Source organism: Serinus canaria, chromosome 11 (genome assembly GCF_022539315.1).
Source record: "Serinus canaria isolate serCan28SL12 chromosome 11, serCan2020, whole genome shotgun sequence".
Lineage (NCBI taxonomy): Eukaryota > Metazoa > Chordata > Aves > Passeriformes > Fringillidae > Serinus > Serinus canaria.
In genome coordinates, this window is record NC_066325.1 from 4,972,387 (window position 1) to 4,984,233 (window position 11,847).

General features: G+C 50.1%; 1 protein-coding gene across 1 annotated transcript in view; it reads left to right on the forward strand.

Moving 5' to 3' along the window:
• Positions 1-7,078, forward strand: part of LOC127060061 (hydrocephalus-inducing protein-like) — a 25,258-nt gene extending 18,180 nt beyond the window's left edge. Inside the window, exons 16-24 of the mRNA XM_050979081.1 lie at positions 14-206; positions 765-867; positions 1,459-1,710; positions 2,042-2,184; positions 2,521-2,742; positions 3,917-4,077; positions 4,586-4,683; positions 5,213-5,996; positions 6,774-7,078. Of these exons, the coding sequence (XP_050835038.1) occupies positions 14-206; positions 765-867; positions 1,459-1,710; positions 2,042-2,184; positions 2,521-2,742; positions 3,917-4,077; positions 4,586-4,683; positions 5,213-5,996; positions 6,774-6,936 (2,119 nt within the window). The 3' untranslated portion in view covers positions 6,937-7,078. The remainder of the gene's footprint in view (positions 1-13; positions 207-764; positions 868-1,458; positions 1,711-2,041; positions 2,185-2,520; positions 2,743-3,916; positions 4,078-4,585; positions 4,684-5,212; positions 5,997-6,773) is intronic.
• The last annotated feature ends 4,769 nt before the right edge of the window (positions 7,079-11,847 follow it).

Genomic DNA, 11,847 nt, shown 5'->3' on the forward strand with positions numbered 1-11,847 from the left:
GCCTCTCCTGCAGCTCTGTGAAGATGAAACCCCAAACCCTGAGCTTCACCATCAGCGGGAAGGCGCACGAGGCACAGCTGGCAGTCGTGTGCCCCAGCGCGCGCAGCAAGAGGGGAACAGCCGTGCTGCGCTTCAGGAGGCTCCGGGTGGGGAGATCCGAGGTGCTGCCCCTGGTCGTCCGTAACGATGGCATCATACCTCTCAAGGTGAGGAGGACCTGCCCATGGAACTGTCTGGTTTGGGAACAAGCGCTTGTGGCACAGGGGAAGGGTCCCAAAAAACATAGCACACCTGGGAAAAGGTGTCAGAAATTCTTTTGAAGCACGTGACTGACATCTGTTCTCCAAGAAGGGAGTTCTTGGAAATTTTCCATCCAGTCTTTCTTCTTTAAGTTGAACACAAGAGAGGTGGTGGAGTATTCAATATATAAATATCTCAGGTCATCTTTTCTTCTCATGGACACGTGTGATTTCCCAGTTCCATTAGATTGTATTTGATCCCAGTTTACTACATTTCAAGTAGACTTAGATGTGGTTTAATTACATTCTGCTCGTTACTTTCTGTCCTGATTGGTTCTGTGTCAGTTCTATCCAGATGCCTCTGAACGCCCTTTTTTCTTGTCTGGTTTGACTTTTGTGCTAAGTGCTGTTAGCAGTGGGAGAGGTGCTGGGCTGCCATGTGGGACCAGCAGCACTGTGGTCTCAGTCCCTGTGCCACCCTGTGCTCACACCAGCATCACTGCGTTCTGGGTTCCCTTTTCTCAGTTCATGTTACGCCTGGAGCACGAGTACGGAGCGTTTTACCTGAAAGGCAGGGCCTCCACACTCGAGCTGTTCCACACTGAAGATGAGGACTCCGTCGGAAATGGTAAATTCATGAACCATGAAATGTGATCATGCAAAGAGGGAAAATGTGTGCCCTGCTCTTGGATTCTCCGAGCAGCAGCCAGATGTTAGGCACAGTTTTGTTCCTTGGGCTCTCTGTCCCCCAAGCTTTTCTTGGGGCCTTTTTGCAGGGTCTTCTCCTGGCAACTTGTAGGAAGTTCTTCTGTTCTTCTAGACGTGGTGGGTTGAGTTGTGGGGCACTGTCACTACCTCAGTGGACCCTCTGAGGTATTTGCTGCATGAGGAAGGTACCAACCTGAACAGACACAGTCCTTGAGCACACAGCCAGCCAGCAGAAGCCAAAAGCACTCTTTGGCTGAGCTCTGCATATGGCTGGAGCTGGCTGGAAGAAGATGGAATGAGGGCTGGGCATCAGCCTGAGGTTAAGCTGCTTAAGTGGTGATGTGTCTGGAGGTGGCAGGCTTGTGAACATAGGAAGAGGGTCTGGAACTACTGGGGGTAGAACCTGTGCTTAGAAGGCAGCTGGTTTCAACCTCTTATTCCTCATCTATCCTATGGAAATATTTCCTCTCTACAGCTGTATCACTTAACTCTGATTTCCATTGCTGTGCAGAGAGCAAGCCCACAAAGCCTTTCTTCCTTCTGCATCGTGGGCAGTCGGCAGAGTTTGATGTCATTTTCAAACCCACCCTGGCTCAGCGTCTGGAAGGGAAGATTCGTCTGTTGGTGGAGGACATCTGCTCTAACAAGGTCCTAGTAGAACTGGTGGGTGAAGGCCACAAGGACAGATTTGCCTTTAATGGACTAAAGGAAGACGCAGAGGAGAGGGATGCTAAGAGCAGTCTGGAGAAAGACATCATTGGTGGTAAGAGACGAGAGGCTGCCAAGGTGGAGCAAGGAAGAGGACAACGTCTGATCACGTGTGTCCTCTCTCTAGCCAGGCCTGGGCTGTCACCCACGGGACTTGGTGGCCTGTGGGGGTGGCAGCCATGCATGCAGAGCAGTGTGTGCTGTGCTGCACGTCGCTGGCTTAGGGATATGTCAGGGTGTTTCCCTGGAAGTGGTGGGATGGGGAATTGCCAGGGGAACTCCCTCCAGAGGGAGAAAGGCTTGGAGCAAGGAGGCATTGAACGTGCAGGTGAGGGGGCAGGTGGAGCTCCCTGCATGCTGAGATCCCTTGCTCTCCTCCTTAACAGCTATCAGAGCCAATCACCTGGATTTTGAGCACTGTCCTGTCGGGAAGCGCTGCCGCAGGACCTTCTCCATCACCAACCGCACCCGTCACCAGTTCATGCGCTTTGAGTGGGAGGCAGACGGCCCATTCCAGATCTCCCCCAAGGTGAGCGTGGACTGCTCTGCCTTTCCCCACTGCTCAGGCCCTGCCCTGCTGTTCCCAGGAGCTGGCAGGGTGTCCTCACATACCACTGACAGCCCATTCCAGTGCCATGGAGGAGATGCAGTCCCTGGCTTGGCTGGGCCAAGGCTGTCAGCCTTGCAGAAAAGGTTCCAAGGGAGGTGGCACCTTCTGTTCATACTTTTGTCTATCAAACTTTAAATAAATTCACTCTGAGGTGCAGATTCCTGGCACAGCTGTTCACATCATCAGTCCCTTTTGCTGTCAGTCCTACCCTTGGTGGTGCTTCCAGGTTGGTCTTGACTCCCTGATTCTCCCTAGGTGGGACACGTCCGTCCTCGCCGTTCCAAGGAGATCACAGTGACCTTGAAATCAAATGTCCCAGCCACCTTCAGGAGGCACCTTGTGAAATGTACGGTGACCAAGATCGACTTTGATCTGCCACAAAGGAAGGTTCCGGACTGGGACGACCGAAAGTGCATTGTCTCATGGAAGACTACCTCCAGGAAAGACCCAGGAGACAAATTCTATAGAATGGAGAAGGTAAGAAGCAAAATGGCAAAAAAAGCCAGCCCAGCTTTTACAAAAAGAACCACCATTAACACCATCACTGCTGGCTGTGCAGCTCCTGCTTCCTCTGACATTGGACAGCCGAGAGGTTCACCAGAAGTGCATTCCAGGGGAGAGGTGGATGCACAGAGACCGGATACACTCACTCAAGAGGGGGAAGCCTTTTGACAAGAGACCTTAACCACACACAAGCCATCAGTCTGTGCCACAAGCATAAATGCTGCAGCCCATGTTGAATGGGGGACAATGCTTTATGATTTTATCCCATTTTATGGTGTTAGAAATTTCTTCATCTCATTTGGTGCCTTTTTACCAACATGGAGTTAAGTCTGCTGCACTCTGTCTCTTCTTTTGAAGTGGAGAGAAATGCACTTCTCCTGCATATGCTGGTGAACTCCAAGTTTTGTCTGCATGGATACCAGAGAATTTGGTTGTGGTCTCTGTATTGTGTGGGATATCTCATCATGGAGTAGCTCAGGCACTGTGTGACAGTATGGAGGAGTCCAGAGAAGGATCGTCTCCAGAGACTCTTGCTTTTATTGTCATTATTGCCACTCACACTCATCTTGGGTAAAGGTTCATTCTGAGTTTCTGGACCATTTTAAGGCTTCTAAACCATCCTCTTTTCTATCAGAACACCTGCAGTTGGAGACTTTCCTAGTGAGATCTTTCACAACCCAAAATACCCATCCCCAGCTCCCAGCAGTGTGGCTGTTGCTCCAGACATGACATCTGGAGAGCACTTTCCTCTAAGACAAGAAGGAAAAGGTGCTTTCTAGAACTCTTCAGTCTTGGGATTCTCCATCCCCAGAGCTCCAGCAGGGAAACTTAAACCAAATTTTGAGACCTGCTGGATTTATAGGGGACCAGGAAAAGGGTCAGTCCCTCCACATGCCTGAAGTACAGGGACTGGAACACAGCTATAGTCTCCATGGGGATATTAGCAGCTGTGGTAACAACTGCTCGGATCAGTGGGTAGAAGCAACTACTGAGCAGAACAGTCCCAATTTTGTCATCTTTCCAGGGAAGTAAAAGTGAATGGTCCCTTCTAGTCCCTCTGTGAGGCTGATCTTGGAGGCCAGAAGATTCCCTTCACAGCCTGACCTTCTGGGCTCTGCTCAGCGATTCCTCCCTCCTCTGTTTGCAGGTGGTCGAGCCAGTCCCAGAACCGGATCACACTGTGGTGGAGGACAGCAGCCAGGAGGTCGAGGTGTACCTCAGTGCTGCTGTTGCCTACACCCAGCTGAAGACGAACACAATTGTGGTTCAGTTCAAGGACACCTTGCCCTTCCAGACAAGGACAGCCACGTGAGTGCTGGAGGCCAGGCACAGCTCCTCCTGTGCACAGGAGCTGCCTCTGCCCAGGGCTGGCCCAGTGCCTGCTTGCCAGAACTCTGCCCCACCCCAAACCAGCACAGGCCCATTTCTGTGCACACAAGGCCACGCAGGTGGTAGTGGTCAGGAGAGTGCTGCCATACCTTTCTGCTGAGAGCAGCCATGGGTTTGCTCTCACTGCATGTCACCTGTCCTCCTCTGCTCAAGAATCAGTTTGCAGTCAAACCAAGACCTAAAGTCCAGAGTAAGCCCCTTAGCTTCCATGTCCTGGGCACCATGTTGGCCCTTTCCTCTTAAACATCCAGACTTGGAAATACTGTTTTGGGCCACCCAGGACAGCAGTCTGAGCATGGCAAGGTTGCCTGGGGAAGAAGATGCTCCTCAGCAGAATGTGATACCAGGAGTTCCTCAGGCATTGTTACTGTACTGTTTGCTTTATATTTATTGGACTTTTTTTTAATTCCTCCTTCTTGCTTTTCAGTTTCAAAATGCACAACACAGGGAAGGAAGCCCTGGAATACTTCTGGGAGGAACCTGCAGATAAACCAGTGAAGAAGCCATACTCAGTCACTCTGATGCGTAAGGGCATTTCACCCCATAACACAAATTGCTTTTTCATCCTTGTCCACATGTCCACTTTCATCAGCATCTTCCCAGCTGCAGCTGGAGAGTTTTCTCCTTGTCCCTCTCTGGCTTTCAGCCTTTTCTGTTCTTGCTCTGCCACTTCTGCTCTGAAAAGGACTGAGCCAGGCTCTGGGGAGAGCCACGTGCTGGGTCAGGACTGGGAAGGGGGGACATCAGGTCATCTCTTTGAGACTGGGAAAAACAGTGGTGTAAAGAGTGACCTGCCCTGCAGCCACTGTCTGTGTGCAGTTCCCCACTCCAGGGAAAATGCCAAGTCACCGTCTAAAAGCAACTCTCCTGCTTTGGCGCAGGACTGTGTGCTGCAGGCAGAGACCCTGCTCCCAGACTCTCTATTTCCTGCTGGAATAAAGTACTTGGCCAGAGATGCTCCAAGTGCATCCCAGCTCTCTTCCACCTACGTGCAGCAGGAGGCAGAGTTGCTGGGAACACAGGTCTTTGAAAGGTGTCCTCTTGCTCCCTGCAGGTCGGTTCCTCTCCAATAAAACTGTAAAGCATCGCAGAAAGCTGCTGCGTCGTTACTGGCGGAGGCTGGCCCGCCCTCCTAAAGTGCGGCGGCGCCGGCGGCGGCTGCGGCGGCTTCTCAGGAAGGAGGACTTTACCCAGTGGTGGTGCCAGCTGGTGGGGGTGGATCCCGACTTATTGCTGGGTCCCCTGGAGCAGCAGGGTTCCAAGGAGCAGCAGGGTTCCAAGGAGCAGCAGCAGCAGGATTCCAAGGAGCAGCAGCAGCAGGATTCCAAGGAGCAGCAGCAGCAGGATTCCAAGCAGCAGCAGCAGCAGGATTCCAAGCAGCAGCAGGATTCCAAGCAGCAGCAGGATTCCAAGCAGCCGCAGCCATCTGAGCAGCTGCAGCTTTCTGAGAAGGAGCAGCTGGATTCCAAGCAGAAGAAGGGTTCCAAGAAGCAGAGCCGCTCCAAGGAACGGCACCTCTCTGAGCAGCAGCCCTCTGAGCAGCAGCCCTCTGAGCAGCAGCCCTCTGAGCAGCAGGAGCCCGAGCAGCAGGAGCCCTCTGAGCAGCAGGAGCCCGAGCAGCCGGTCCCTTCCAAGAAGCCGCGCCGCCCAAAGAAAAAGCTCCTGTCTCAGCAGCATTTGAGTGCCTCCCTGGAAATCTTCCCAGATTTCACCGATGAGCTGGCACTGTTCTCCATCGACCCCTACCGTGGCGTCCTTGCTCCTGGCCAGAAGCAGATCTTCCATGTGAAGTTCTCCCCGAAGACTGTGGGGAAATTTAAGACCATCATGCGGTGCAGGTGCGAAACGTCTCTGCCAGCTCATGCTACCGATGGGTGTCACTGAATCACAGGGTGGGACAGGGTGGAAGGGACCACAGTAGGTCATCTGGTCCCACTTCCCCGCTCAGGTGGGGTTGTCCCAGAACACAGGGTAGTGTCCAGAGAGCTCTGGAATAATTCCAGTGAGGGACACTCCACACCCTCTCCGGGCAAGCTGTGACCTACACAGGAAAGAAGTTCTTCCTCAGGTTCAGGTGGAATTCCCTGTTCAGGTTCTGTCCATTGCCTCTTGTCCTATTGCTGGGCACCACCGAGCACAGCCTGGTTCATCCCCTAACACCCACCCTTCGGTCCCTCTGACTGGGATGGGGAGGTGGGCATGGAGTCAGGCAGCCCCAGAGAAGCAGCAGAAACACCCACAGGAGCACAGAAAGATTGTCATCTGGCCCTGGTGGGGAGGCACTGGGAAAAGATGCTGTATGAAACCTTGAGCTCCTGGAGGGTTGTGAAATCTGGAACGAGAGACCTGGGGACCAGCCAGTCCCCAGCTCTGCTTCCTTTTGGGACAAGCAAGGCCTGCTTCTCTGCATGGAACCCCGTGTGCCGTAGTTGGTCCCCAGGCACTTAACTGGTCGTGTTCCTGCCCTTGCACCTCTGTGCAGTGAGTGCAGTTGTTTAATCTGCTGCTCACTGCTTGCACAGAGAGAGGATGCAACACTGTGTGCTCTGCAAGGAGACAGAAAAGCAGCGGGCTGGAAATGCTCCTCTGGCTAATACCAGTCCCCTTCTTCCTAGGATTCCTAACCGGAAGCCAACTCAGAGGACGGTGCGGTTGATTTTGGAAGGCAGAGCCCGGCAGAGGAGGAGTTTTGGTAAACCCAAACACTCTGTGTTACAGCAGACAGAGGATGGCCCCAGGCCCAAGAAGCAGGTGCACTGGAAACTCCCACCTGAGTGACAGCGTCTGTGTCAACTGGAGCATCCAGCAGGAGCCAGCAACACCGGCTCTTCTGCTGCTGATGGTCTCCCACCCTTCAGCAGAGACCTCTGCAGCTACCCTTCCAAGCTCCAGTGAACACTTCTAATTTATCTTTTAGTTACCTAAGTGAATTAACTAACTGTTAATTATTTGGTAATTAAACAATTGGCAATAAATTGTTAATTGTCAGCTTGTCTTGATTGGAAAGACAGGTGTCTGCGTAACCTCTGTGGAATGGAGAATGTGACCTTCTTCCCTCCAAATTAATATAACTGAAACTAAGGGGCTTTCAGGCAAAGATATGGGAAAAGGAGTAGCAGTTCTTTACTAGTATGTATAACAAGGCAAACAAAAACAACACTGGCAGCAACAACAAACAGAACCAGATACCCAACCACAGCCTTCCCTCAACTGCAGGCACTTCCCCTTTGCTGTAGTTGTGGTCACAGCTGGGCAGGGAAGGGAGGCAGATAATGAATAAAGGAATTACTAGAGAGATTTTAATTAAGCTACGCCAAGGAATACACTGGAGGGCTCAAGCACTGTGTGATCAATTCAGAAGAACTTATTGCTGTGAGGGAGTCTATATAGAAACCAAACAGAGACTGAACAATGCTCAATTTGTTAAAAGGAAAATAAGAAAGTGATGAGAAAACACCCTAGTGAGGGAAGAGCCCCAGCCCTTAGACCATTTCAAAATATGCAAATAAATTACACTGAGTTGCCCAGAATACAGAGATGGAAATACCTTCTTGTAATAGTTGATCACCTCACCCACGGGGTAGAAGCCTTTCCTACTCAACTGCAACTGCCTCCAAAGTAGCTAGGATGCTATTAGAACAAATCATTCCCAGATATGGGATAACTGAAAGAATAGACTCAGGTAAGGGAACACACTTTACTTCAGAAATTTTACATTCTATATATGTTGAATTAGACATAAATTGGAAATTTCATACCCCGTGGCACCCTCAAAGCTCTGGACGTGTGGAGAGAATGAATGCCATCCTTAAAAGAACCATATTACCAAATAATGATTGAAAGCAGATTAGCATTATTACAGATCAGAACTGCTCCATGAAAGGATGTAGGAGTTTCTCCCTGTGAAATACTAGTTGGGTTACCTTATCTGGGAAGGGAGGAGGGGTGGCCAATGGCTGAAACTAGTGACTTCTAGCTCAGAGATTATTTGCAGGCAATTGCACTCTCTCTCACGGATCTTAGAAGAAAAGAGTTTTTACCCCAAACATCACCTCTAGACTTTCACTTACACCAGGTAAAACCAGGACATTGGGTTCTAATAAACTCTTGGAACGATGATACCTTAAGAGCAGCATGGGAAGGCCCCTTTCAGGTATTTTTAATAACTGAAACAGTGATGTAGTGTTCACAGGGGTCTTAGGATGAGGGAAGAGACAAGAAAGTTGACTCCATGTTCAGAAGGCTTGGTTTATTATTTTATGATATATATTATATTAAAACTATACTAAAAGAATAGAAGAAAGAATTTCATCGGAAGGCTTAGTTAAGAATAGAGAAGGAATGAATAACAAAGGCTTGTCTGTGACTGAGACAGTCTGGACAGGTGAACTGGGATTGGCCATTAATGAGAAACAACCAGATGAGACCAATCACAAATCCACCTGTTGCATTCTACAGCAGCAGATAAGAATTGTTTGCATTTTGTTCTTGAGGCCTCTCAGCTTCTCAGGAGGGAAAAATCCTAAGGAAAGGATTTTTCATAGAACATGTCGTGACAAAACAGTTACCAGGACTACAGAAAAAGAGTACTCTCACGCCTCCTAAGTCAAAGGGCCAGTGGAAGCTCCTCCCCAAACTTGGACAGTGGTACAAGGAAGTGACCCTTAAAAGTTAGTCTTCAAAAGATTGTTTAATAGTGAACAGTCAAGGGCAAGACTGGACTGACCTCTGTATTTGCCACCGAGAGCCTTTTGCTCCATTGTGGGCTGCAATCCCTCCGGTGCTGAGCAGTGGGAATATAAGGCAAACCAGACCTTGACAAAAGAGGAAATGATGTTCTAAGACTCTGCAAATTGCTGGATGGAGTGTCATGGCTTCTATGCTTCACCTCTACATCCCTGCAGTGTGCTGTTCTAGTGCACAGAACTCATGAAGCAGGAATGGATACTGAGCAAGGTAACCTTTGATGCTAGAGTTACCATCTGAGCTTTGCATCATCCCAGCCAGCACGGATGTGTTATAAAAACAAACGATGCCAAATTTCAGGAAACAATTGAAAAAGGCTCTCGTTTATTTAAACACAAGGCAGGGAGAACAGAGGATCTGGGATAAGCCCAGATCTCCACACAACAGCTCAAGAGAGGAACAAAAGAACTCCCCAGAACACACAACTCCCCTTTTTATAAGCATCCCTGGTCCAGGATTGGTGGGTTTTGGATCGTGCACCGATTGGTGGAATTCGGGCACTTTGATTGGTCCTTACCGATGTTCATTCTGGACCAATCATTTCTCCAGGGCGTCGCGTGATTGGTTGGTGCTCCGGCCCAATCACTCTCGGAATTGTCCACCCTCTACCCCCACCAAGTCCTGGACACCTTCCCTTCCCCCACAACAAACAACTCCCCATCCTTTCCCCAAACATTTTAACAACAAACTCATAACAGATGGAACTGCTGATGGCAGGCGCTGCACACAAGTGTATCTGCATCCTACTTTACTTGACTTGGAGGAGAACTATGGACAGCAACCAGAACTGACAAATCAGGACTTTTAAATAGACTGAATTTAACACCGACCTAAGAAAAGACTGAATAATCTCATTCGTAACTACTTCACAAAAGGAGCCAGTTTGTGCTGACCAGACAGGGTAATTAAATCAAGGGCTTCAGCAATAAAAGGATAATAAAAGGAAAGGGTGGATTGTGAGAGATGAGGTGATGCTGTGCTGAAGCCAAAAGGTTGGTGCTGGAGCACCATGATCTTCCCAGAGTGCGTGTGCTTATTTATTATATTAAGAGGAAATGACCACTGGTGTCCCTCTGAGGGAATGAGGGCAGATGACCCTTTACTACATGGACCAGAGAAGTCAGCAGTTGGGTTTCTCTACAGAAAAAGACAAATCCTTTCTGCACCCCTTGGCAGCTCCAGCTGCTTGTCCGCAGTGCATTTTACATGAGATGTGGTCACGCGTACTCTGGAGAACTGAAAACTGCTACGGGATTGAGGAGGGGCCCGGACATCTGCTACTGTGGCACATAGTCTTGGTCACACATCCCACCTCAAGCTGCTGCCACTGGAACCCCTCAGCCCCCGCTGAGTCCCAAAGGACGACTGAGACCACTGGTGATGAGCTTCCCAGGGGCTTGGTTTAACTCTTTCCCAGAAATGGCTTTTCCTTTAAATACTGCAGTTGGAAATCGGAGAAAGACCTGTACGGGGCCTGCCTGCATCCTGCTAAGGGGTGTCCTCATGCTATGGAAACACTTCAGCAGGACAGACGGGTTTGCTTATTAACTCCGGGAAAGAAGCAGCAGTTTTTAGCCTGGATGTGTCAGCTGAGGAAGCAGGAACTGCCGCACGATGGCATTGTCTGCTGCAGAGAGAGGCAGAGGCTCTTCCAGTTCGGAAAACTCCGCCGGCGCCTTCACTGGGGGCAGAGCGCAGTGTGAGCTCCTCGCACTCGTGTTCAGGATAAGGTTACACTGCCACTAGACTGGACTAACCCTCTCAAAATGGCTTTTTCCTGATGGAGGAATCTCTGTTCCCAGCTCCTGGCTGAGGTGTTTGAGCAGAACAATTAGAGCCTGGCAGGAACCCGCTCCTGCGCTGCAGTGTGGCATGAGAGGGGTGTCGCCTTACACCGAGGGAAACTGCAAGCAGCTCTTCGAGAATTAGACGGTCAGGAACGAAATTAAGTCAGCTGAGACAAACATTTATTGGTAATGAAAAAAACAAAAAAGACTTACTCTACTAAAGATGACTAGAAAAGACAGAGCAAGAGGAAGAAAAATGGGAAAGGAATTGGTGGGGGAGAGAGAGGCTCTCTGGCTTGGAGGCAGGGAGGGCTGGGCCCAGGTGGCTCAGGGACACAGAGATGAAGCAGGCAGGGCATCGGTCAGGGATGCAGGGAGACAGGACAGATGTGAGGGCGAGCAAGATCCAGTGAGGGCCTCAGCAGGCTGGAATCAAAGCAGAAACAAGGCATAAAAGGCCCCCAGACTCAAAAAGCAAGTCTCAAAGCCCCCCCCAAAGGAAAAAGCACAGTCTCCAAAGCCTCCCCCCACTCAAACAGCAAGCTTTGAAAGAAACCCACGGCTTGTGTTGCACTTATTTTTATGCCGCTGTCTTCTCCCAAAGCCTGCCTGCTGACAGGAGACCACTGGCCCAGTCCAATGTCCCAGTGCAGCCCCTCAGCAGAGACCTTTTGCCATGGATTGCAGAGTGTCTCTGGGGTACAGTGCCTTTGGGGTTCCCCTGCTGACAGCCTGTCCCATGTGGCACATGAACTGGCTGCCAGGCAAAGTCTTCCTAGAGACAAGGCTTTCCTCCATCTTCTCGGTGCCTCCTGGATGTGGCACATGTATAACCCCTTCCCCATGTGCCTCTGACAACCAGGGCTGAGACAAGTCACAAGTAAATTGACTCCTCAGATAGGGTAATATGCTGCCACTTTTTGACACTGATGTGTCTGTGCCACAGTTTCCTAATTAAAGGCCTCAATTTTCTCTTGTTTTAATGATTTTAGGTTACCTCCTCCCTTTTAACTTGAGTTGTTCCCTTTCTAATGTTGCTTGCCAGCAGCAGGGGATGTGATCACTGTACCTGTCCATGAGAATCTTTGATAGAATTCTTGGCAGCTCCCTCTAAAACTCGCCAAGACTTGGCTCTGTATTTGTCTGAGGAGGGCTG